The sequence below is a fragment of the Argopecten irradians genome, chromosome 1 (assembly GCF_041381155.1).
Source record: "Argopecten irradians isolate NY chromosome 1, Ai_NY, whole genome shotgun sequence".
Lineage (NCBI taxonomy): Eukaryota > Metazoa > Mollusca > Bivalvia > Pectinida > Pectinidae > Argopecten > Argopecten irradians.
The window spans coordinates 45,639,718-45,667,500 of NC_091134.1; the positions used below are offsets into that span (position 1 = coordinate 45,639,718).

General features: G+C 35.3%; 2 protein-coding genes across 5 annotated transcripts in view; one reads left to right on the forward strand and one right to left on the reverse strand.

The window, feature by feature from the left end:
* LOC138329904 (oxygen-dependent coproporphyrinogen-III oxidase-like) overlaps window positions 1-2,076 on the reverse strand; it is a 37,600-nt gene extending 35,524 nt beyond the window's left edge. Inside the window, exon 1 of the mRNA XM_069277189.1 lies at window positions 1,964-2,076. The gene's annotated coding sequence lies outside the window, so the exon portion shown is untranslated. The remainder of the gene's footprint in view (window positions 1-1,963) is intronic.
* A 256-nt stretch (window positions 2,077-2,332) lies between these two features.
* The window catches only part of LOC138329919 (syntaxin-binding protein 5-like), a 98,600-nt gene continuing 73,149 nt past the window's right edge, over window positions 2,333-27,783 (forward strand). For all 4 annotated transcript variants that reach the window (XM_069277206.1, XM_069277219.1, XM_069277225.1 and 1 more), the window contains exons 1-4: window positions 2,333-2,565; window positions 2,697-2,794; window positions 18,499-18,580; window positions 19,116-19,216. In XM_069277206.1, the coding sequence (XP_069133307.1) occupies window positions 2,422-2,565; window positions 2,697-2,794; window positions 18,499-18,580; window positions 19,116-19,216 (425 nt within the window). In that variant the 5' untranslated portion in view covers window positions 2,333-2,421. The remainder of the gene's footprint in view (window positions 2,566-2,696; window positions 2,795-18,498; window positions 18,581-19,115; window positions 19,217-27,783) is intronic.

Sequence of the window (27,783 nt, forward strand, 5' to 3'; positions counted from 1 at the left end):
ATATTTGTAGTATCTTCTGATGCGTGTTCAGCCAACTCTTTGTTAATAGATACGTAATTACCTTTAAGAAAGTTGCGTTTATCGATGTTTTGTTCCAGGATTTCAGCATAGGGATTTCAGCATAGCATAAAATGTCAAATTCTAACATTAGGTGATCACTTTTGCCTAGACCTGGATTGAAACTGATGTTTGTAATCATTCCTTCTTCATTTGTTAGGATGAGGTCGAGTAAAGATGGAATCTGGTTCTCCCTAATTCTTGTCGGTCTTTTGACATGTTGGGTGTAAAAGCAGTCCCTTGTTACCTCCAACAACCTCGTGGCGATATGTGCATCACCTACAGAGGTTGTGTTGGTATTCCAGTCGATTTCTTTACAGTTGAAATCACCCACCAGTAATATGTGAGAGAAGTTACCATTAGAGATGCTTTCCAGTAGATTTACTAGTTTATTGTTGTTATCTTCATTACTGCTAGGGCTTCTATAAATACAACATATGGCTAAATTATCTCTCTCTTCTTAGGTTTATTCTACAAATAACATATTCGTCGAAGGTGGTATTAATGTCTACTGCGTCATGGGTAATAGATGATCTAATATAAATGGCCACACCTCTCTTGTTTGTCGATTTTCCAAAATGAACACTGTAGTTATCGATAGAATATGACTGGTTGTTGACTACATCAAGGGAATATTTTGGATATATTTCCGTTACACATATTATGTCCGGGTTTTTTTCTTTAATTGCTACTTCCAGTTCAGTTTTCTTTGATAGTGTTAACGTGTCCACATTACTGTATAAAACTTTAAGGTTTGCCAATCCTTGGTAGCGGTTAAAATGGGTAAAATCTGTTTCCTATGCCCTCTCTACTGTTGGTGATGTTGGTTCATCATCTGTGACCTCAGTTACTGTAGTGTTTCCTGTTGTGTCCCCGAAGGTTGATGTTTCCATATATGGGAAGGTTACGTCATCTCTATGATCTAGTAGTGTCTCTTGCGAGTATAGATCATCTGACATTGAGGTATCATGGTTAGAGAGACTTGTCGCCATAGTTGGATCTATAGGGCTGATGGATATATAGTGTCTAAGGATTCTTTGGTAATAACTCCTTTAGGGAGATGAGGTATATTTGGAAGTGTAGTCCTGGGCCCCTTTGTTGTGTTGCTTGACTGTATGTTTAGTCTTTCTCTACCTTGAGTGCCTTTAGATTGACGTCTCGGTGTAAACAGTTCTATATCTTTTGGTATTGTTTCAGCACTATTAGAGGGAGGGTGTTTAGGTGCTCCTATTTCTTCTCTCTTTTTCTTTCTTTCTTCTCGCTGTGTTTTAGTTTGGTCACTTTTCAGGATAACCTTTTTCAAACGAGTCGGAGCCTTATCCGATATATGTCGAGCATTTTCAAGGAGTGCCTTCTTCTCTGACTTTTCTATCATTACTATAAGAAGAGGTCGGGTCTTGGCAGAATTGTACTTTCCCATTCTGAATTGAGTGGTAATTTTGATGTTTTTACCGATTAGGCTTTGTGTCAGATCGTCTATATCCTTCTGGTCATTGGTTTTCCTGTCCATGTTGTTCTGGTCAGTCTTTTCCGGGACATTGAACAGTATGATATTTAGTCTCTTGTTCTTGCGCTCCTCTAACTCTTTGTGACGTTTTGTGATATCTTATGTGTCAACGAAAATATAACGTATTTGATGGTGTATTTGTTTAAAATATTTTGAGTTGTACGCATGTTTGAAAATCACTGCCTACTCAGTCTGTCGGACTTAAAAATCAAAAACAAGTTGAAATATATTCATTTTGCATTAAAAGTATGATTACGTGATACAGAAAACGTCACCACATGTGAAACTTATGAATAGAAACCGGTGTTTCATCTGCAGCTATGATGTTTTATCATTAGTATGGAGGTAAAATCGCTATCAAATATATGTTTAGTTACAAAAGCATCTTAATCACAATACCTGAAAAGCTGTCAGGTTATATTACACAAGATAAAACATAAATTGCCCAGCATATGAACACGATGTTTACATAAAGTCTAGCAGAAGCTAAAATGGCAGGTGCTCGTCAAAATAATTTTCAACAATAAAAAGAAACGAAATAAATATACATCTCTCGAATATGTATTTAGCATTTGATCAGAAGAAAATCGAATGGCCTATTTAATGCACAATATTTAGTAATTATTCAATGTCATCATAGGAGGAAAATGTTATTTTTTCTTCAATATAAAAAAAATAATCACTGTTTCTTTCCGTAAGTACATTGACGTGTGTCATTTCGAAAAATGAAAAAATCAATATTTAGAGCATAGCGGGATATACATCCGGGATCTTACTCATTCGCCAGCTAAACCGCATAGAAAATACTGCATAGTAGGCGATATGAAGGGAGTATATGTTGGAGTATGGGGACTTAAATGGACGCAAAACACAAATCCAAGATGAAGAAGTTCACTCTAAAGGGGGTGCTTGATGGCATAAGGTCATCTGTGAGTGCACCCCCCAAATTTGAGAGTGAAGTCGAGGAGACGTTGAGAACGGACCACTTTCAAGTTTGCAAGGTTGGTGAACATAACATTAGAAATGCTAAATAGTAAAAATGTACACTGTAATGACATTTTATCAAGCATAAATTATAGAAATTCCTGGTTTATATTTCTCTTCTATCTCACGATTTATGTTGTCATTACAGACTGTTCGTCACGGGTTTCCTTACCAACCGACAGCGGTTGCATTTGATCCAGTTCAACATCTTTTAGCGATCGGAACGAGAACAGGTTCATTGCGGATGTATCCTTTAAATGCTGGTAATATCGATTTACATAAATCTCAGCCCCTACCTTAATGTTAGTGTAAGTATATTTATTATGTTTTTATTCACACATGTACACACTGTTAGGATTTGTTTTGATGTTGGGTTATTAGATCATTGATGCTGGATGCTGCTGTTGATTTAGTGATGGTGAATATGGGCAGATGTATCCAGTGACAGAACTGTGTGATTCTTCCCTTTCTCCAGGACCTACACATGGCAATGTGTGCTGGTCGTCCAGATCAATAATCTGTGTACAGTTCATTGCTGCTAACAGGGCCTTTATTATTTTAGAATAATATTCGCAAGAATTATTGAACATTTATATATATGTAGCCTCATATGACTTTGTTGATTATTGCAAAATAGATGTTGCTTCAATATTGTGTTATAAGACTATTGTGTTGCATCCAACATGCACATATTGTATTTTCATCATTTAAATAAATTATTATTATGATTTTGATTACAATATATCGGTTGTAAATATCTTTACATTTGAGCTCTTTTGCATTTTTCTGGAGGTTACATAATTTGTAATTATATTGTTTTCCGTGTGACCAAATTAGCCAACATGGCACAGATTAATATTCACCCATACATTGACATTGATAGCGTTTTGCATAGGTATATTATATGAATATTTCATTGCAAGAAACAGTGTTGTCAAAATGAACAAAATAATAACAATAATACAATACACCGTATTCAACCCAACAAGCGCCATGCAATGCCCCTATAAGCACCCCTCCTCATTTTTGAGGCCTCAATTTCAGTTAACTGGGCACAAATAAAGACCCAAACTACACAAACTTTTATCCATGCTTCAATCTTTATTAAAAACTATTTTTAACTTCTTCATGTACGGTATTTCACTAGTATAATTGCATGAGTTAAATGTTACATTAGATGAATTTTAAATTTATTAACTAATACATGGTTCTTACAAATTGCATTTTTTTCAATCAATTGAGCCACAGGTGTCATCTTGAAAAAAAAAAAAAAAAACTTTTTATTTTCTTATATCAAATAAACCCAGGTTCAGTTTAGTTGAAAATTGGTGGTGATGTAAAGAAAGTGTCTATTAGGTGTTATTTTTTAACTTAAATAAAAAAAGATAATGCCATGGCCACTTTTATATATATATATGTATTTAATGGAAGCTGAATTTGATTGCTGAGAAAATTCTTTTAACATATATACTTGTAATAAAGATGTAATTAATTTGTAGTCAAATGTATTTTTTACTTCAATGTGAGCATACTTTTTTTTTTAAATTACAAAGATATCCAACAGCAAATTAATAAGCTAAAAAAGAACAGTGATATGCAATGATAAGCCTAAGTAATGTTTCATTATTCAATTGTCTTTATGTTTCTGAAACCTGTACCATGGTAATCCATATTTTTCATTGTGGCATGCATGTTCACCACCAATGATTCAGATTTGAAGTGAATTCAGAAATTGTCCTCTGATCTAGGCTTCTGACGCTGTTCCTATAGATCTATGGCCAGTAATCGGAGAACATTTTTGTGGAATAATTTGTTATGATTTTTTAACTAGATAATGATATATAATTAATTATAAGTTGAAGGTTACTTCAATGTTATTTGTATATTTTATGTTGAATTATCTACCAAAATTTATCAGTAATTATGAATGACATTTGGAAACATAATGGGGTCATTATATGCATAAGTTCCACAACTTTCACATACACTACACATTTTCTGGTTCTGTGTGATCACATCTAGATCTGAATATATTCAAGGTAAAAACTGCATGCAAGCATTTCACATGGTAAAAATTTTCACTTAGATATATATTACCTATACCCTATTTACGATTGATTCTAATTTACCTTATATGTGTAATCTGGACTGAATTGATCACTCAACTGATACATGGTTTGCGGCAAGTGGTTGTTCCATAAATGAGGTCCTGCTCAGATGTGATGGGGTTCCCTAAAGTACCATATTTTCCCTATTAAGAGTGCCTCCTCTAATAAGGGCGCCCCCACGTTTTTGCTGAAAAAAATCAACTAATTTCATGCAATTTTAGTGCCAGATTGTGAAGATTTGTCTTTGCAGACGCTAAAAAAATACTGTTTCACATCAATCTGATGCTTAACAGATATCAGATCAGCTTGTATAAGCACTAAATTTATTGCATTGGACAACCTAGGACATCTTTGCCAAGTGTTTACACATAGAAACAGCTAGATCGCCATGTTCAAAATAAAACGTGTTACTTGAATGTCCCACAGACACACATGTATGGCTAAAGACTAACTGGCAACAACATTCTAGCGATGTCTATACAGGTTTTATGAATACTTATTGTATATCTATGATAAAAGTTCCTAAATAACAGGAATGTTATCATTTCTAAGCAATTTATTGTGTGCTGTTGTCGGTAATTTAAGTAAGATTCAGAAAAATACGAAACTAAAAGCAAGATGACTATAGTCTGTCTCAGAAAAAACATCTAAAATGGTCTCAAATAACGGCGCCCCGCTTGGCCATTTACCCGCGCCTGGCGCCCTCATTAAGGAAAATACGGTAAATGGAATGGTGTTCCAGAAAAGAAGTGGGGTCCTTTTGATTTTCTCTGCTTAAAAAGGATATGGGGACGCATACCCTAGCTGTCAAATAGAGTATCCTAATAGCGTTTGAAGATCCTAGATTGAACCTTGACCTTGCTGTGGATTTTTCCAGTGCAATCCACTAACATTGGTTCCTGAAGAATAATCAAACTGTTTTGTTTCCTAATGTAATACTTGGTAAGGGGATACAGAATGGCCATGCAGACCTTGGTTGTGTGTCGAGTCTTCAGGTTAAAAACAGATAAAAAGTTAAGGGTGAGAGTAACGCTTTTACACAGTTGATTGCTAGCAAGAATTAAAATAGCTCAATTGGTAAAGTATCAGGCTATAGTGTTCAAAGGTCCTGAGACCACAAAGACATAATTGAGTGCATTGATAAACAACAATAAGACACTCGGTTTACATTGAAAATTGTGTCTACAAAAAAACTTGTAAGTTGTATTCATATAGGTAAATGATCAAGTGTATTGAAGATTAAATCAAGTCAAAATATAATATTATACTGTGCATTGCATTTTTCATGTCCCGTCATATTACCAGTAGCCCTCCACCTCCAGGGTTCGAGTTTGAATCCAACATAGAGTAGTTGCAAGGCAGGTTGCTGGCTTTCTCCAAGTATTATAGCTTTATTTCACCTCCTCTCACCATTTTCAAAAGTGGTAAGTCCATGACTCATTTTGAATTTGAAAAGTATCTTGTGAAATTAAAGCCAATAGATAGACAAATCATCATAAAATTCAGAACCTCGAACATGCACTTGCCTATAGAAACTGGAAGATGGACTGGGACCCCTGAAGTAAATAGAACTTGTAATCTATGTTTTACTGATATTGGAAACGAATATCATTATTTGTTTCAATGCAGTAACGAAATGGTGAAACGTTTACGAGAAATGTATATACCAAGTTACTATTATAGAAACCATAGTGTTATCAAAATGAAAGGCCTGTTTACTATATGTAACATAACTGTTCTGACAAATATATGTAAGTTTTTGAAAAAAAAATTGAAAAACTATTGATTGAATATGTACATCACTAATACATATTGTAATGCACTGTCGCGCTATGGGCCCAATATACTTGTATGTTTATATTATGTATAGTGACCTCCTGTTACATACTTGTATGTCTGAGAGTGAAATAAAATCTGAAATCTGAATGAAAAAAATCCTACATAATTTGCTGCTTGTAAACCTGGCATTATAGGCTTGGATGTCCATAAATGACCTGGGCTGTTAATATGACTATAACACAAAAATAAACAATGCATAAAGACTTATAAGACACACACAGTCAACTTTAATTGTGTTAATAATTTTGTCTTTTTATAAAACACAAGCATGCATTTTGCTAAGACACTAGACAGTTTTTTTGTAGACATTAGATCTATACACCTTAGGTACTACATACCAGCCAAATGTAGACTGTTATGTTCAAGGCTTTCATTTGGAGTTGTATATTACTACACTGACTGGATCTTTGTTCGCACAGACTACAAGGCTAGAGATTTGAGCGTGCCTGTACAGTTTTCTTTCCAACTTCGACTCCAGGTCTCCGAATTGATTGTGTTTTTGTAAATTCAGCTTGGAATGTCTCCAAAGAATGAACAGTTTTAAGAATAGCAATTAAAAGCAAACTTTGACTGCTATCTTGACATTTTTCCCATCAGGTTCCTTTGTTTTAAGAGGATAGAAATTTAAAGAAAATATAGAATGGTGAATTCGGTGACCTCATGACCTTGCAGTCTTGGTAGTATAGTATCCAGTGTATTATTGATCTTGTGGTGGCTGAGATGTGGTTGGTGCGGTACATGAGGTACATGTGCTGTAACATTTACACTTTATATGCACACAAACACCCTCAACATTAAAAAATGATTATGGCATTATAGTTACCCACGACCATGCAGTCCATTGTAATCGAAACATATTTTGCATGTTGATTAATGCTTCTGTAATTAAGTGTTCAAAAAGAATAGCTTTGTGTTTTTGAGCTACACAACGAAATCACACGATGCTCTTTGCCTGTTTTCATCATGCCGTGCAACTGCTGGAATTTCTAACTCAAATGTAATTTGTAATGCAAATTTTGAATAAGTCTACAAGAAAAATCAAAAAACTTGCCTGAGATAGAGGTTTATACCGCAACATATGTTGTAAGGGCAAGTTGGTTCTTTGCAAAATATGATAAACAACCTAGATGCTATATAAAGTCAATCTGAATAGGACTAAAAAAATGATCAAGTGTATTGAAGATTAAATCAAGTCAAAATATAATATTATACTGTGCATTGCATTTTTCATGTCCTGTCATATTACCAGTAGCCCTCCACCTCCAGGGTTCGAGTTTGAATCCCACATAGAGTAGTTGCAAGGCAGGTTGCTGGCTTTCTCCAAGTATTATAGCTTTATTTCACCTCCTCTCACCATTTTCAAAAGTGGTAAGTCCATGACTCATTTTGAATTTGAAAAGTATCTTGTGAAATTAAAGCCAATAGATAGACAAATCATCATAAAATTCAGAACCTCGAACATGCACTTGCCTATAGAAACTGGAAGATGGACTGGGACCCCTGAAGTAAATAGAACTTGTAATCTATGTTTTACTGATATTGGAAACGAATATCATTATTTGTTTCAATGCAGTAACGAAATGGTAAAACGTTTACGAGAAATGTATATACCAAGTTACTATTATAGAAACCATAGTGTTATCAAAATGAAAGGCCTGTTTACTATATGTAACATAACTGTTCTGACAAATATATGTAAGTTTTTGAAAAAAAAATTGAAAAACTATTGATTGAATATGTACATCACTAATACATATTGTAATGCACTGTCGCGCTATTGGCCCAATATACTTGTATGTTTATATTATGTATAGTGACCTCCTGTTACATACTTGTATGTCTGAGAGTGAAATAAAATCTGAAATCTGAATGAAAAAAATCCTACATAATTTGCTGCTTGTAAACCTGGCATTATAGGCTTGGATGTCCATAAATGACCTGGGCTGTTAATATGACTATAACACAAAAATAAACAATGCATAAAGACTTATAAGACACACACAGTCAACTTTAATTGTGTTAATAATTTTGTCTTTTTATAAAACACAAGCATGCATTTTGCTAAGACACTAGACAGTTTTTTTGTAGACATTAGATCTATACACCTTAGGTACTACATACCAGCCAAATGTAGACTGTTATGTTCAAGGCTTTCATTTGGAGTTGTATATTACTACACTGACTGGATCTTTGTTCGCACAGACTACAAGGCTAGAGATTTGAGCGTGCCTGTACAGTTTTCTTTCCAACTTCGACTCCAGGTCTCCGAATTGATTGTGTTTTGTAAATTCAGCTTGGAATGTCTCCAAAGAATGAACAGTTTTAAGAATAGCAATTAAAAGCAAACTTTGACTGCTATCTTGACATTTTTCCCATCAGGTTCCTTTGTTTTAAGAGGATAGAAATTTAAAGAAAATATAGAATGGTGAATTCGGTGACCTCATGACCTTGCAGTCTTGGTAGTATAGTATCCAGTGTATTATTGATCTTGTGGTGGCTGAGATGTGGTTGGTGCGGTACATGAGGTACATGTGCTGTAACATTTACACTTTATATGCACACAAACACCCTCAACATTAAAAAATGATTATGGCATTATAGTTACCCACGACCATGCAGTCCATTGTAATCGAAACATATTTTGCATGTTGATTAATGCTTCTGTAATTAAGTGTTCAAAAAGAATAGCTGTTTTTGAGCTACACAACGAAATCGGACACGATGCATCTTTGCCTGTTTTCATCATGCCGTGCAACTGCTGGAATTTCTAACTCAAATGTAATTTGTAATGCAAATTTTGAATAAGTCCTTTTCATGGGAATGCAAGAAAAATCAATATCATATTCTGACAGAGTTCTGCCTGAGATAGAGGTTTCATACCGCAACAGTAGTGTTGTAAGGGCAAGTTGGTTCTTTGCAAAATATGTAAACAACCTAGATGCTATATAAAGTCATCTGTGGTCATCTGAAGGACTAAAAAGTCTCCTTTTAATATGTTATTGTCCATTAAAAACACATTTCAAAAGCACAAATATGTATTAATACTTGCTGTATGAATTTGTAATTATAATTAGTTCAAGTTATAGATACTTTACTGATTATTTCAGCAATATATAATTCATAAAAAAAACAATTTAGTTATAAGTAATTGAAACACAACAATCAAAGATTTAATACCTGAATTTTTCCTTAATAATATTAAATTTGTTTTCTTTACATCAACATATTCTTCCGATATAAAATATTTAATATATAACCATGCATACCCATTATTTCACTATGCAATTCTAGTTGCTTAATTGGATCATCAAGGGAATTTATGTGCTGAATATGCATACAGACCTGGTTTGAATTGAATTAATTATAAATGCAGATTTAGCCAGTGCTTCTGAGGTTATCTATTTGCAATTATTACATTATATAATCATACATTGTTGTAGGTGTAATGTTCCAATTAACAAAATAATTACATCTCATTTTATTACACATTTTGTTTACACTTCTGAGTATTATATATATATATATATAGGCCTATTACTGGCATAGTAGACAGGTACATAGACATAAATAAGGTAATGGTCAACTGTGTTAAAAATAGCATGCTGACCACCTCCAGCTGCGGACATTGATTTTCTGTTAAATAGTCAGATTAATAATTGAGGTTTACCTGTAGTACAAGCTTATTGGCGATAAACAAGCACTGGCCACAGAGGATTATATATATATAACCTTATAAACACATAAACGGGTCAATGCATTTGTATTTTACAGTATCTCACAGGAAATTCACTAACCATAAATATACCTCAATAGAAAATATATAGCCACTTTGTTTATTGCATCAGACATTGTTTTGTTATTTTAGAATTATAAAGAAGGAGGAAATATGCAATTTGAATAATTTCAAGAAAATCAAGAAAATGTCTTTCGTATTTGTTTGGCTGAACAAATAACACTAGGGATGTATATCATAGATGATATATGCTACCTGCAGCTGGGTCATTTAAATTATATTTTCTTTTTAGTTCTGTTCTATGAAAACTAGGGGGAGATAATCTGGTATCAGAAAAAATTCTAGCCTCTCCCAAATCCAATTGGTCAGACTGACGTGATAAATGATGATAATTGTTAGGTGAGCCCTAATAAACAGGGGTTTGACACCTGGTCACACACTTGACAAAGGTGTCTTTATATTCTTATCACCCACCATCACCCCACCCTACCCAGTGCCCTCCAACCTTCCCTCAGTCTCCCCTACCCCTGGCCTAGCTAACTCCAAATCCTCAAAGCCTTACCTGAGATGTCTGACCTGATAGTAATGTTGATGGTATACCTGGTATATATAACCTGACAGGTAACATCTATTTTACCCTTTGATATACCTGTATTAATCTAGCTATCATTACCCTCCCCCCCCCCCCCCCCAGCTCTAAAATTCCAAATGCCCCCACCTGAGTTACCTGACTTGATGGTGATGTTGAATTATGAGTTGAGCCCCAATTAACAGTTGTGCAGACTGATGGTATACCTGATATACCTCACCTGACAGGTAACAACATTTGCTTCACTCTTTGATGTGCCTATATTAATCTAGCTCTCATCACCTCCTCCCCCTCCCCTAACTCGTCCAAATTCCACCTGAGATGTCAGTCTAGTCTGATGGTGATGTCGATTGAGATGATGAGCCCCTTGCTCCAATAAACACCTGTTCAATATGATTGGTATACCTGACCACTCACCTGACAGGTAACCAGCATCTACATGTGATTTACAGGTAAGCTAGCAAAGGTAAATATGAGAGGCCATTCAGTCCCAGACTTGTATACTACTACTAGTTAAATTCAGTCAGGTGTTTGTTGATTGAAAGTATTACCAGCATATTTTGTGGAGTTACATTTAGATGGATGGTTGAATTGTAATAACATGCCCTAAGGCGTGATCAACCTACCATACAGGCTATATATAGATATAAGTTATGATTAGTACTACTCTAGTACTTTTAACCTTTTATATAGTGTTGGTGTATTGTGACTGATTTTAGTAAAATATTAATTGGGTCTGTTGAAAGTTACAAAATACTTTTTTTCAACAGATAATATCCAAGTATCAGATATCAGATACTGATGTATCGTTTTAGTTCATTGTTTGACAGGATACTTTATAACCTACTCTTGTGAATATTTCAAACAGCTGTGCATTTATAAAAGAACTGGGTACTTGCAGGCTGCCATCATGATCACTGCAGAGCCAACCAAACCTGATATAGTCACCTACATATATTAGAGACCAAACCCCAGATTTTCCTGGAAAGAAAACTCTACTGAGGAATAAACACATTTCCTTCAGAATAAATAACCATAACGTTCAGTTGAAACTGTATGCAGGCTAGCTCTGCATAGTCTGAAGGACAAGGATGGACCACAATTCCTCCAAGAAACTGGGACATGGACATGTACAGAAAACCCAGGAATTGACATAACAATGTGGAATCCAAAAATCATCTGCAATCTGGTTTAGATGGCCCAAGGATGAAGCTCAGGCATCCAATACAAAAATTAGGGTTACACCATAATAAGGCAAAAGAGATTTCAGGCATTAAAAGAAAAAGAACAACAACAAAAATCATGAGGAATGTGTGTTAACTTTTATATTCTGAAATGATTTTTATTTCATGTGCAGATTTTATTTTTATTGACAGCTTTGTATTTCTTTGTAACACTTTAATAAATTTATCTTTAAATCTGATAGTATCCTATTGATCTAAGCTCATTGATGCGGGTAGATAGCCACTGTATGATATACTGATAACCATATTTGGAATTAGCTTAAGTGAGTTCCTACTGCATATTTATTGCAGAGATTCCTCAAACACTGGGCAACCAACGTCGGCATGTAAACATTTTCTACTATTATAACAAGATTGGAAGTATATTTGATCAATAACATAGTCCCATGCTTAACTTACAACACCACACGACATCTCAAGATTAGATTTTACCCTGTCCCACCTAAAAGATACAGTTTTATAATTAAATGAATGCAAATTTATGGTATCTGTCATGGACTTTAAAATATTTAAAGTCAAATTGTTAAGTTTATGCAAACATCATGAAGGCATTTAAAATTAAATGTTTACTTCGGAAATTTGATGATGAAGATTTTGCATTAATTATATATTCCATGCAGAGTCGTTCATCAGAGCATATATTTATACACTGTACAAAGTAAAAATTGCTCCTTACATTTATGGATATTTCACGTCTAGAAATAATACTTATGAGTCAGCTTTTTTTTCTTACAGCAGTTGTATTGATACAGATGGAAAATGAAACTGTACAAGATGTTGATGTATATAAGGACAACAGTTGGTATGGACAAGGAGATTTCACTTCAGAACAAGTATAGCTTGCTGGTGTACAATCTTATACAACATATGTCGCACTATCTCAATCATTGTGTCCGCAGCAAGTTTTCATATCATAAGAAATAGTTGAAGTTGTGTAAGATTCTATAAATAGGCAGACACATTTCTTTTTGTATTTAGGTGGTCACAATTGACTAATTAACTGACAAACCGTCTTAAAACCCTCCTGAGGCTTAATCAAACAGGCCTGTATGTGTGGATAAATGTAAGAGAACTTTGCACCTTATTATCGACAATGGTGTTACAAATAGATTTTTTTAATAATCACTGTCAGTTGCTGTATACTGGTAGGTAAATAAACCATCTCCTATGTTGTATGCTATGTATATCCATGCAACATCTTGGTTACTATAAATATATAATACTGTTATTGGTTTGTATATTCGTCTGATATACAATTTGTATCAGAGAAGAAGTATATTTTCAACTATTTAAATTAATATTAATGTCTTACCATGCTCATAATCAATTAAACCCTTTACAGGCCATGTTTTCTTCAGTTTTACTTTTAATTAATTTCCTTAAAGTGCCTGGTTAACCGAAACAAAATTCATAGTAAATCCATTTTTGTCTCAATATATTACCACACCAGTATATCATGTGATTAAATTGATTGGGGATGTAGTGCGGTTTGGGGTTATTTTTGTTGCAGAAACATAACTCTAAAAATCAATGATAATTGTTATATTGTTTGATAAACTTTTTAGCCAGGTCACAATTTTTAAATTTGTTTTTTTCTTTTTATATGTTAAAAAAGGCTAAATGTTTAACTGAACAAAATGTAAAACGCAAATATTTTTTTGGGCAGAATCAGAACAGTTTGAAATATGTAACAGTGTTGGAAGCGTGAAACTGTAATTTATATAAAGTAGATATTTATTGGTAATGTAGGAGTGTACAACAGAAGCTGACAGTTTGGCATTTCCATACACAGGCAGACTGACATTTTCAAGACTGTCATGCATTCTGGGAACGATACAAAGCAATACAAAGCGTCTTGCAAATCATCCATCACCATCCAAATTGAGCAGTCAGCTTCAGTGTGGTGTGTATCTCGTGACCTTTCTCCACACCTCCAGATTGTGATAACAATTTGGCCAACAAAACACAAGATCCTGGCAAGAGACAATTAGTCTCCTGCAGATTGTGACTTATTTCAAAATCAATGGGTCTTTCGTATTCCAAATAAAAGGTACAGGAAGATATTGGTTGGGAAGACTGTTAATTGGCATCTCAAGACCTTTGGTATTTTCTTCGAGTTTCAAATGAAAGGTCAACATTTTTCCTATTCTACTTTGTCTTGCTGCAAGCATATTATTTTATATAGCAAAATATTTGTTTGTAAATTATTCAACATAGAGGATGTCTTCATTTGAATGTTATCTTTGTATCTTTTATATTCTGTAATAGGCTGATGTAAAGGCATGATACATTGCAGTTTGCATTGTCTCCCCTTCTTGCCGTAAAGGTGGTCACATACTAAATTTGGTTTTATTAATTTAACGTCCTATTAATAACTAGAGTTGTTTTAGGATGTGCTAAGTTTACAATTGGTGGAGGAAAGCCAGAGTACCAGAGAAAAAGCCACAGACCAGCCGTCAGTACCTGGCAACTGCCCCACGTTTGATTTGAACTCGTGACTCAGAGGTGGCGGGCTTGTGGTACTATGTCAAGACATCTTAACCACTCGGTCACTGCGGCCCCTTCATACTTATTAAGAATGTTTCCCCTTCTTGCTGTATAGGTGGTCACATACTGCATAAGATTGTCTCCCCTTGTTGCTGTATAGGTGGTCACATACTACATAAGATTGTCTCCCCTTCTTGCTGTATAGGTGGTCACACACTAAATAAGATTGCCTCCCCTTTTTGCTGTAAAGGTGCATGGCCACATACTAAATAAGATTGTCTTCCCTTGTTGCTGTAAAGGTGCATGGCCACATACTAAATAAGATTGTCTTCCCTTGTTGCTGTAAAGGTGCATGGTCACATACTACATAAGATTGTCTCCCCTTCTTGCTGTATAGGTGGTCACACACTAAATAAGATTGTCTCCCCTTTTTGCTGTAAAGGTGCATGGCCACATACTAATTAAGATTGTCTTCCCTTGTTGCTGTATAGGTGGTCACACACTAAATAAGATTGTCTCCCCTTTTTGCTGTAAAGGTGCATGGCCACATACTAATTAAGATTGTCTCCCCTTTTTGCTGTAAAGGTGCATGGCCACATACTAATTAAGATTGTCTCCCCTTCTTGCTGTATAGGTGGTCACACACTAAATACGATTGCCCCCCTCAACATACATCACACCATAGTGTTCCAGTTCTGGTTTTGGTCTAATTTTGTCTTGACTGGAATCTATTATAGATTCACTGTTTACTCCCTTGGTCGGTAGGATATTTCCAGCAGTGATCCCATTGTAAGTAATTTACAGTACCACACTAGACACTTGTATTGATTGTCCAAAGTTTGGTTCAGAAAATCATATATTTGTACCATTTTCAGAGTCTACTTTTACTTAACTTGATGGTTACATAGTCTCCAATACAGTCTCAACTGCAAAATGATCAACATTTAATAAAACTATGCAAGTGAATAATATTGGCAAGAAAAGTCGATACTGCACTGCGGAGGTTTCAATATCGTAAAAATGACCCCTTTTCTATGAATATGATATCACATTTGGGTGGGATTGAATGACGTTAGTTACTGGATGGTCAAAATTCAGGATCAATTTAGAAAAAGTTCTGTTCGATGTGTAACAATTTCATGTGAATATTATTGATGGATAAAACATTTTGTATTTACAAATGAAGCACAAGTTTATCTGGCAGTAGTTATCGGTCAATATACGTGGCAGTTGCAGGATAAAAATAGATACTTTATGTTTCATATTTTATGTAAAATTGTGTTAATTGCATTATATAAAGAAAGTTTTCTTTGATGGAATATGAATACATGCTAAACAAATATATTGGTGTGTATCCATGGGATTGTTCCTCAGTGTAGAAACATTTGTCAGAGCCTTGTAAACGAATATTGATTTTTCTTTTCCTTGAACAAGTTTTCCTGTATGTAGCAGAAGGTGGTTACTTACATTGCATGACAAAACACTGACAATGAAATTTGGCTATGATGCATATAGCCTTTACTTTACTATGGTAGATGATATACCCATGTTTATCCTTATTTGGCTAACCATAATGGCCTTTACCTGACCAGAAATCCACCTGCTTGCAAGCACACTAAAGTTGATTTTTTTTTTTACAATTTTTACCAAGAATCTTCCACTATGAATTCATTCTTTTATGTAAATATGTAGAGTGAGCCCAGCTGCCTTAGTGACCATGCACCTCTGTAAAAGATCACCTGCTTATTATAATGACCACTTTCTTTTGGCCCCAAATCATGGCCATGAAGATAACTTGGCTTTAGAGACCTTTTTTCCCCCTTGTCCCTTGAAGGGGAGGGGGATGTCGACTGTATAATAAATCTGTAAAATCTGCAGCTAATAATCAGGGGAACAATTACTATATAAACATAGGGAATCAATAGGATTATAGTATGGTCTATTTGATTCCAGTCATGATCATCCGGCTGAGTAGACATGTTTTCATGCCTTGATAGACAGTCATCAATAACTCTGAGTGTACCTTGTAGTTGCATTAAACATTGGCCACAATGTTCCAGTGTTGTTTTATGCTGATATTGTGTTGTTTCACGGTGTTTGCACATGTAGATCCATTCTGTAGCACTCTGGTGTGGACATTGATTTTAGATGTGACGGTTGTGTAAGGTGACTGAAGGAATACATGATTATTGATGCTGGGATAGATGGTAATTACACCGCTGGCAAACACACTTGTGTAGATCGAAACACAGGTAAAAAAAATCCCGTATCCACTGCCTATAATGTTATCAGTTTAAAATTACCTCGTCATCAGGCACTCATCACCTTGTAATTACAGGAGGATTATTTTGATATAGATAGGTAGTATTGACTACATTTGTCTGTCATACTTTGCAAATTGGTTGGAAACTTTTAAAAGTCAATAAGTTTAAACAGACATCATGAAGGTTAAATGCTAGATGAATAAGGTCAAATGTAATTTAGGTTTATAATTGATTGGTTTAGTTTTTTTATGTTCTATCAAACACTAAGGCCATTTAAGGACATGCTTTGTTTTGAAGATAGCTAAAGTACCCAGTGAAAAAAATGACCAACAATCAGCATCCGTTACATGTCCCGCTTTGGTTTTGACCTGACAACCAAGAGGTGGAGGATTATGAGAGTCTATGATGTGACATCTTAACTACCCTAATAGTTCATTACATTTAGATAAATCCTATACTTGTAGACAGAAAGTTTGTGAAAATGAATTCAAAACAAATCTTTATATTTACTTAATGATTTAGAGAAGGAAGAAGCTAGTTTGATTTTCTCATTAATCTTTCTACCAGAAACCTGTTAATGCATGTTTGTACATTAAAATCAATTTTACTGTTAAACAAATGTTTGATTTAGAGTTATATACAGTTACTTACATTTGATTATGAAATTATATCTATGGTGTTTATAAAAAGATATTTCAAGGTCAATATAACTCTCTTTCTTTATGAACACAGTAAGTTAATGTCTATGTTATTATAATGATTACACATCGCCACATGACCTACACTGCTTCAGTGTGACATGTGACCTCAGGGATGATTTCATCTGTAGAGGACAGGATACAAATTGTCATACATCACTTCAAATACTTAATTACCAAGATTTTTTTTCTGTGCACAGTTCACTACAATACTGTATGATATGTTCATGTAAGATATAATTATGAAACAATCAAGCCTTTAAAAAGTTCTTGTAGTTCCAGCCAAAAATTTCAGAATGTTAGATAAATTCATTAAACTTACCGATAATTGTCAATAAAATCAACAGCCTGACCTTAAAAGATGGTCCACCGCCGACAGACCATAAATGATACTCATCATTTTAACAACAATTGGTGTTTAATCGTGTATATAAATGTCTAATTAATGCAAAAAATTATACAAAACAATTTATTTTGCGTTTGGTGCATGCACTGTCAGAACTTCATTCTATATAGAACATAGTGCCATGGAATTTTTTCGGGATGCAAATAATTATTTCCAATACTTTTATCTTGAAGTAAAATTAGACGTTAAAACTTTCCAATGGCGGTAATGGTGTAAAGTAAGTAACTTTTATAATTGAAGAAAAATACAAAATCGTCTGATCCTGTTTTTGATAGTGAAAAATACCATTTGTCAGCGGTGGAGCATCTTTAACATTAATAAAAACATAAGAAAAAATATTAATAGTTTCAATATTCTGTTTTACCTGATCAGACAATGTATTGGTAAGGAATATATATGTTCCAATAAAGAATGGATAAATATCAATAATGCTGTCCTTTTCATATTGTTTGATCCCCATTTTAATGATTCCATCACAACAGTTGCCTATATATACTTGTCTGTTTCTTGTATCACCTACTTAGGGAAATTACTTCTCAAGTATGTATTGTATTGAGATTTATCCTTGACCTATGACCTTAGATTAGGACGGCCTGGTGTGGACATACATTGTAACCAGGATAGAGATATCGCCATCACACAAATACTCTTCCTCGTCAATGAGGTAAGTTCCTTAGTTAATTCTATAATTGCTCTCAGGTAAGTTCCTTAGTTAATTCTATAATTGCTCTCAGGCCAGATTTCTCAAAACAAAAAGCAGTGACATAAGTCAAAACTGAAATTTTCTCCTTGTGTAACTTATGTGATCATTTTTTACTCAGTCTATATTTGAATACAGTTTGTTTCAAGAAATCTGGGCCAGGTAAATTTGATTTGATGTAATTATTTCACCTGAACTATAGGTATTCATTGCTGGAGGAATTATCCCTTATCAGCCATCTGAGAAAAAAAGAAACAAAACATCTGTATCCCAACCGAGTATATATGTCAAGATGATATTATTATCAACCTTCACTATCACTAAATTAAGTTATTCCACTGACAAATTATATATCAAGGATTTGATAAGTAATTTATCAGGTGTTTAGGAAGTTGTAATAGCATAACAGATTATTACCTAATAAGGGATATTGTGATATCTATTAATCCAGTTGTTAACCTTAAGCTTAAATACATTGTCATTGTGGCTATATTTACAGGGTGCTCTTGTCACAGTTTGCAATGATGACAGCTTGCACCTGTGGAACTTTCGCCAGAAGCGACCAGAAATTGTGCATACCCTTAAATTTCAGAGAGAAAGGTGAGTTGTAGATCCATCAATATACCTTGTTTTAATGACTGTTGAATATGGAATTTGTATGGCAATTCAATGATAGAAGTACCAAAAGCATGAACATTTGTGATAATTTTCACATTACATAGCCACAAATTGCAAGATTTTGTTCATGCACCACATAACAGATAAGATAGGTATGTGAAGGTAAGCAAAATCTGATTTCCATTCCAGGGGACCTTTCAAATCCTTTCGTATCATGCAGGTTTCGGACTAAGTGGGTTATTTTTTGTACAACAGACACAAAAGTAAAACAAAGTGAGACTTAGGACAGGAATATACTGTTGTTTTATTGAAAATCTACTGTATTTGCATAAAGTTTGCAATACATATGTTGACACACGGCACTGATCGATTATCAAAACTTACCTGGGTTACGATTTGCCAACTCTGGTTTTGCCATTATAAAAAAAAATTCAAAAAAAGTAACCTCCAGGGGACTCAGAAATTGTTACACATTACCTGGGTTTTTGTAATAATCAATTCCTACTAAATGGGTAAAAAATACATGGATATTAAATGCAATTTGCAGGGGATTTCAATTCCATTATAAAACAAGTTTTAATACTATTCGAGTTTGTATTAAGTGAGTTTGACTGTATAGGTTGCATCACATTACATGTGCATCAAAAATAAGTTATGATGTTAAATTAGTTATTTGTGTTGCAACATTTATGACATGAACATAAGAAAACAAGTTATATTTTGAAATTAGTTCATTGTTTTAAAATGAATGACATATTTGTAATAAAAACTTTACCCTTGATAAAAGCATTGTTTATATGTGGGTCATGTATGGTATAACATCCACCGAGTGTAGTTGTACAGAACACATTGACAGAAAAAGTCAATTTTTTATTCACCCCTGAAATTTCATAATGAATGAATAAAAGCTTTGTATAAGACGAGTTAAAATTTATGATCAGGGATGAGTTTCGGAAAGTTATGATATGGAAAACATAATGTAAGATATAAAGGAATGGCTGCTAAGATGGAAAAAAGGCTTGAGGAATATAGAAGTGTATAGATACAGAAGGAAGTTCATCTGATGGAAGATTTACTCATTAGATCTTAATTCTTCTGTGTAATATTGTGCAGCTAAAATCATTAGTGATCTTATGAAAAGCCAAGTGTATTGATATTTCCTTTCCCTTTCTTCTTGATTATCTGCAATCTGAGTGGAATAAGCCCGGGGTCCATTGTACTCCACGAAATCCTGTCACAATGTACCTACTACACCTACGGATTCTGATATTGATTTTAAAAATACTTCTATTAGAAAATCCCCGACGATGGGAAAGGTCATAGGTGTCACTGCTCCAAGGTGTGTGGGACAGCCAGATGGTATAATGTGGGCAGAAAATCACTCAGTTCTATAGGTTTGTGCCGTATTGATATTTGAGGGGGTAGGGGGATCATTGTCTGAAAAACTATATTGTAACACATATCCTATTGCCATTATTTTAAAGGAGACTAAATGTAGAGAGAAGAAAATTCTTAATCTAGTTATGCTCGGCTACAAACTTCAAAAGGAGAAAGAAATAGTGTTAAATTATGAGTGTTCTAATTAACTGGTTAAATGTTTCCAGTAATTCATGATCAGTGGTCAATGTTTCTCTTTTGATAGATGGTCAATTTAGATTAATAGCTAGCTATCACAGAAATTCCATTGTTTTGCCGGTCACTGTTGTACTAATGGTTTAAACAGGTGTATAGACTTTCACTTTGTAGCGCTACCTGAACAGTTCACTTTGTGGTTTGTCATGGTTAATGAATTGGTCTTGTTTGTTTGTTGACACAAATGATTATTAGACAGAATATCAAAAATAGAATGTAAACTGTAAGTAGTACTCCATAGCTCTGCTTTACCTACAGTTCTCATAAGTGATATTACACATAATTGATGGGTTAAGTAGCAGTACTTGGTATTACAATGTCTAAGGGACAAGGCAAATGTGGTCTTTATATACATGCAGGTCAAATTGTGGTATAAATGGTCATCTTGGACAATAACAATTGGTCGTATTAGCAGGTAGTCTGCATACAAAGGTGGTCACTAAGACAGGCTCCTATGTAGTTGAGAAGTGTTTCACTAATAAATCAATGATTATCATTTGTATTCTTTGTTTGTGTTTAGGATGGATATTTGATACTTATCAATCATGTTTGATGTGTGAGCACTCGGGGTTTTGCTCCAGCTGATTTGCATGCAGGATGTGTTTTGAGAATTTATGATTTAGATAGTAACTATTTGTCCTCAGATTATTGACTAATAATTATCCTTGTTATTATTTGGTTGGGTCATTGCAATCAGTTGCATTGTTAGGATTGTCACATGTGTAAGAGATTAATTATCCATCAAAATTGGAGCATTTCTTACCTATACATCAGGAGACTGTGATGTATTGTCCAAAACCGTGTGAATTCTTGTCCACCTACTGAATATTAAGAATGTAGTTATTGCCCATATTAATATACACCTAGTTTTCATTGACATCTGAACTTGATACCTGCGGACGTATCAATAGTCATTTTGTGATAATGAGTGCAGTGGTGTGTGCCCTCGGAAAGTGTGTGTGGTAGTGTCGTGTCATGATATAAACAATTAATCAGAGCTTCCATACACCCACCAGTCTATCTTAACCATACCCTGTCCCGTCAGGAGAGCTAGTTGATGGCAATACAACATGCAAGCCAAACGATCATCTACCAACTGGCTAGATCACAACTAGTGCTTTGTGTTCTTGTCTAGGCTGATCGCCAATATCTAGTGTATCAATATCATAAGCAATATTTGGATCTCTGCAGTATTGCCCAATATTTGAGTTTTAAACAAGAGGAAGTTTATTTTATTTTTCAAAGTGGTGACTAAATCTTTTGACCATGAGTTGAGCGTTTTCCCTGTGAAAGATGCTGAGGCACACTATAGTCTAAAAAATAGTACATGTTGTAGTTTTTGGTCTTGTTTTAACATTTAGCACCACTGGTTTGCCTTGTGGCAAAGTAATGTTACCTGATTGGGTTTTGATTGTCTTTGGCAGTATGTCCAGTGTGACAACACTTTAAAAATTTCCACTTTTACAGAAACAAAAGACAACCTTATGACATTCTACCAAAAGCATACAGGAGAATCTGTCCTTAAATGACCTTAGCTGTTCTTAGGATGTAAAGTGAATGGTCAGGCAAAGGAAACCAGTCGAAATGCATTTATTGGCCTTCCAAAAGTCCTTATTTATCAAAACAATGGTCCAGTTCTGCTTTCGTTATCCAGTTTTGATCATTGAAATTATAGAAAAACCCTGTGTAAATTTAGCATATTTCTAAAAATAACTCTTTGAAAGCGAGGCCACGTGGAAATGTCAACATGAACATAGCCAGCCGGGATGACATATGTTAGGATTCCTTTATATTTATTAACGTCTTCCCATGCATCTAGCAATTTTGATGAGAATTTTTTCTATTTCAAAAGAAATTATACCGGTTTAATGTATTAACATTATTTTTACTGACTTAGCCTTCCTTTGTCCAACTATTCACTTTAAGCAAATTCAACTAATAAACCACGAAACAATTTAAAAGTTTACCTAAAGCAGTACATATTTAATTATCAAGACTTGATTACCTTTCAGCTTTATTTAAAGGAACATGAATAACAGATTGATACATTTATATTATGAAGTAGTCCCTATCATTATAGATTAAATTATCAAATGATATCCACTTATGTTGATTGAAATATTTCTGTGATAAAACATGAACTTTAGATAAAGTCTTTAATAGTGTGTGTCCCGTCCATCTTTATACAAATCAAGGGTAGTACAGGGTTAGAAAGCTGATATATAGATATATATATGTGGTTGTATGTGGGTGGGTGCACCAACTTTATGTTAAAATTTAATCAAATTGAACTTTACTTAAATCAATAGCTTCAGATAGGTTTAGTTTGAATATTGATTTTAGTTTGCTACTGTAATTCTGTATAACATTTCAAAGCTGTGACTGATTCAATGTATTCCCCAAGTTTCCACAAGTACATTCAATTCCATCCGCATGAAGTATGCATTAGTTTATGATGTAAGTTTGTGCATGTTTCCGACACACCGGGGAATTACATCACCCTAAATATAGACAACGATGACAATCCGGGGTCGCAGAAAAATTCAATTATAACTAAGTACATACCAGCACCTATATGATAGGTTTAGATTTTCATCATTGCCATGTGGTATTCCGGAGCGGGAGTAAAAAGACAGGATTGTATTCAATCAGCTTTTCCTGAATATGTCAGCCATATTGATTGTGGTAATTTTTGTAACAGGTGACATTTAATATTGCATGGGGGATTTATAACTCTCATAAAAAGAATCCAAATACCTTCTTTTAGGTCGTATTTAGGAAGAAATGATTATTTTTGAACACGGAAATTATATCATCAAGTTTTGTTGGAGTGCTTTGATGAATTGGCACATAAAGATGAAATACATGTAGGTAGTAATCAGAATACCAGACAAAACCTAGAGCCGCTATAATCCTAGGTAAAGGTACAATGTTGTTGTTTGTTTCCCCTTCAATGTAAGGCAGTCTTATAGTATTGCAATATTCTTGTTTTACTGAAGCTTTCTTATTGTCTCCAAAGTGTTTCCAGATATTTAGATAAACCTGGTTTGCAATATTCTTGAAGCTGCCTATAGGTCTCTTTGACCTTTACTTTTAGGTAAAAAGGGGGGGGGGAACAACAATTCTGGTCTGAAGCCATTTGTACTGCTAAAAGTATTACAAAGTTAGTAAATTAAAAACTCTAAAAAGAATAACCAGTGCAATATCTAAACAAAGCATATTTGTGTTGTCCCAAGTTTAAGACGTTAACGTGTCATCAGACTTTAAAGATTTTAAATGGAAAACAGTTTTTTATTCAAGAAGAAACTATAGTCTATGCATTTGTAGTTTTACTTTAACACATTAAGTATCAAATGATATCCCGTTCCCTGTGACATATCAAATTTTTCTCCATAGAGAAACTTCTCTCCGGGACTAATTGTTCTGTTTAGTGCAGGATGTTATGCCAATGCTTCAATCACTATGATATAACTGCATTAACTAAATCAATGTGTTAGTTCAAAAAGGTTGTTTTAGAAGCGGTATCTTTCAATGGTCTTACTGCAGGGTGAATCAGATACTGTCATTCAACTCAAGGATTTGTTCATTGGGAAAAGAAGAAAAAAACATCTGATAAAATTTAGGATGCTAAATGATCTTCCAGAGAAAATATAATGAATTGGTATGCTACGTTAGTTGCGCTGCAACATTTGTGTTAATCTGGTAAAATCTATTGAAGTGTCATTGACAGATGGTGGAGAGAGAAAAAAAACGTTGCTGCTGTTATGTTGGAAATGGTGCCAGTGAGTGATTATTTGTGCTGCTTAGTTATGCTTACAGATCAAGCATTTTAATTGATTTATCTGGGTGGTTCCCCGAGGAGATGAGGCTGACCTTGCCCGACTGTAAATAGTCAAGACTGCAGGATAAATATGTCAATCCAAAATCAATACCAGCATCGCTAGTGTGGAAAGTGCCATTCCACTGGCTGTGTTTACCAACCACTGGTCAATGTATCACTGACAGGAGATAGGGACTAAGTGGGGTAGACTGGCAGAGGAAACCTGGAGATAGGGATCAGACAAGATAGGGGTCATAGGGGCCAGGGGCAAAGGAGCCATGGGATAGGGACTAGGTGGGATACACTGGCAGAGGAAACCTGGAGATAGGGATCTGACAAGATAGGGGACAGGGGCAAAGGAGCCATGGGATAGGGTCACTTGGTGGGATAGACTGGCAGAGGAAACCTGGAGATAGGGATCAGACAAGATAGGGGACAAAGGAGCCATGTGATTAGGGAATAGATGGGATAGACTGGGAGAGGAAACCTGGAGATAGGGACCAGGCAAGATAGGGGGCATAGGGGCCATGGGATAGGGACTAGATGGGATAGACTGGGAGAGGAAACCAGGAGATAGTGATTAGGCAAGATAGGGACAAAGGAGCCATGGGATAGGGGCTAGGTGGGATAGACAGGGAGAGGGAACTAGGAGATTGGGATCAGACAAGATAGGGGGCAACAGGAATAGGGACCAGAGAAGGGAAGGTAGAAAGCAAATAGAATAGGAACTAGGCAAGATAGAGGGCAAAAGGAAGAGACTAAGTAAGATATGGGGAAAGGGAATAGGGCCCTAACAAGATGGAAGGAAATGGGAATAGAGATTATGCAAGATTAAGAGCACAGTAAATATGTAGGGATCATCTGCAGGGAAGGTAGAGGGCAAAGGGATTCAGGCACAAGGCAAGATAGGGGAAAAGGGGCTAGATAATTGGTACTAGGCAAGTTAGAGGGCAGACGGAATAGGTCCAGGCAAGATAGAGAGCAAATTTAAAGGAAGGGACTAAGCAAGATAAAAAGCAAAGGGAATAGCTAGGGAACAGGTAAGATAGGTAGAAATGGGGCAGGTAGAAAGGGGCTAGGAAATGGGAACTCTATGGAACAAAGGGGAAAGGTAAAATGTGCAAGGCAAGATATAGACCAAGCAAGATACAGAAGGGCATAGTTTAGGGATCAGATGAGTGAATTGGACATAATGAAGGGGAGAAAGGGATCAGTCAGCCTCTGACATAATGAAGGGGAGAAAGGGATCAGTCAGCCTCTGACATAATGAAGGGGAGAAAGGGATCAGTCAGCCTCTGACATAATGAAGGGAATAAGGGATCAGTCAGCCTCTGACATAATGAAGGGAATAAGGGATCAGTCAGCCTTGGACATAATGAAGGGGAGAAAGGGATCAGTCAGCCTCTGACATAATGAAGGGGAGAAAGGGATCAGTCAGCCTCTGACATAATGAAGGGGAGAAAGGGATCAGTCAGCCTCTGACATAATGAAAGGAATAAGGGATCAGTCAGCCTCTGTAGTGGTGAAGTGTGTACTCTTGATCTGCTGAATTTCCTTCTTTGTCAAGATCTCATGGCTTCAAAAAGTGGGTTGGTCAAGTCCATTTTCACTATAATATATCAATTTATATATGATTTTCACCCAGAAATCAGAAGGCAGTATCTAATGATAATTGCAGCATATATTGTGATATTGAGGAATGAGGACTGCATATGAAAATCCTAAACTCCTGAACAAGTATATTGTTTTACCCTCATCAATTACTGGCACATTGAGATACAAACAGTGACACTTTTTGTATTGGAATCTGTGTTTGAAATATGTAATTTTTTTGTGCACTTTCCATCAATGAAGCAATTCTATTGTGGTAGATTATTGATCAGGTTTGATAGACATAAAACTATCCAATTGAATACACAGCGCTATCTGATTAATGTCTTCATATCAAGGCCTTGGTTGCAGTTTCATGTTGGACCTGTGATAGCTCTGGTCTGGGGAACTTGACAAGGAGAGCTTGTGATGGAGACACTGGTCCCTGGAGGCTCAGGGTTGACAACAAAGCTGTATGTCTGTATTAAAGGGGGCTAGATTTAGTAAATAGGAGACTCAGGCTTCCTTGAAAATGCAGAGTACTGTATATATGATATCAAATTTCATTGGTTTTAAAATTTGTAATTTAATGTTTGGAATTTATTTGCCAGGATTTATATTTGGAAGTCATTTTTGTAGCCTTTGAAAGTGTCATTCATATGACAGGGTGTGATATATATGCAAAACTTATGATTTATGCAGTGAAATATTAAAATTGGCGAATCTGGATGAATCTGAATTAAGTGAGATTAAAACCCTGGTAAATATTAGGAACTATACAATATGCAGGCCCAGGGATTTCCAAGACTGTTCTGTGAGGTTTTGGGGCTTCTCCTTTGGTGTCCTGATGTCGTCATTAGATAGCTATTTGTTTAGGCCGAAGATTTGGAGATTTGAGGATCTGTCCTGAGAATGAATTTGGGTTGACGAGAGAGTTTTGTGTTTGCATGGGATTAGAAAACTTTTCAAGGTCCTGCAGTTGACAGGATAACTGTGTTTGCGTGGTGTTGGGGAACCTTTGTGGGTCCTTCAGAGTTCAGAGGTTAGCTCTATGCTTGGGGTTGGGGAACCTGTAGAGGTCATGTGGTTGACAGGATAGGTCTGTGTTTAGGGATTTGGGACTGGCAGGAGATAAGGATCTGTATTGAACAAGAGTCTGTATGATCCATGAAATGACATGTAGTGGTGTGGAAATCGGTGTCTGTTTGTTGTGAAGTTTTCCCCCTTTGAAACAATCACATAATGTCTACATCTGATAAAAAAATGCTCTTATCTCTGCAGGGCAGTATTTATTAGCCCACCATCAACAGATGGTGGGCTATTCAAATCGCTTTTTGTCCGTGGTCCGTCTTCCGTCCGTTAACAATTCTTGTTACCGCTATTTTTCAGAAAGTACTGAAGGGATGTTTCTCAAATTTCATATGTAGGTTCCCCTGGGGCCCTAGTTGTGCATATTGCATTTTGGGACCAATTGGGTAACAAGATGGCCGACAGGCCGCCATCTTGG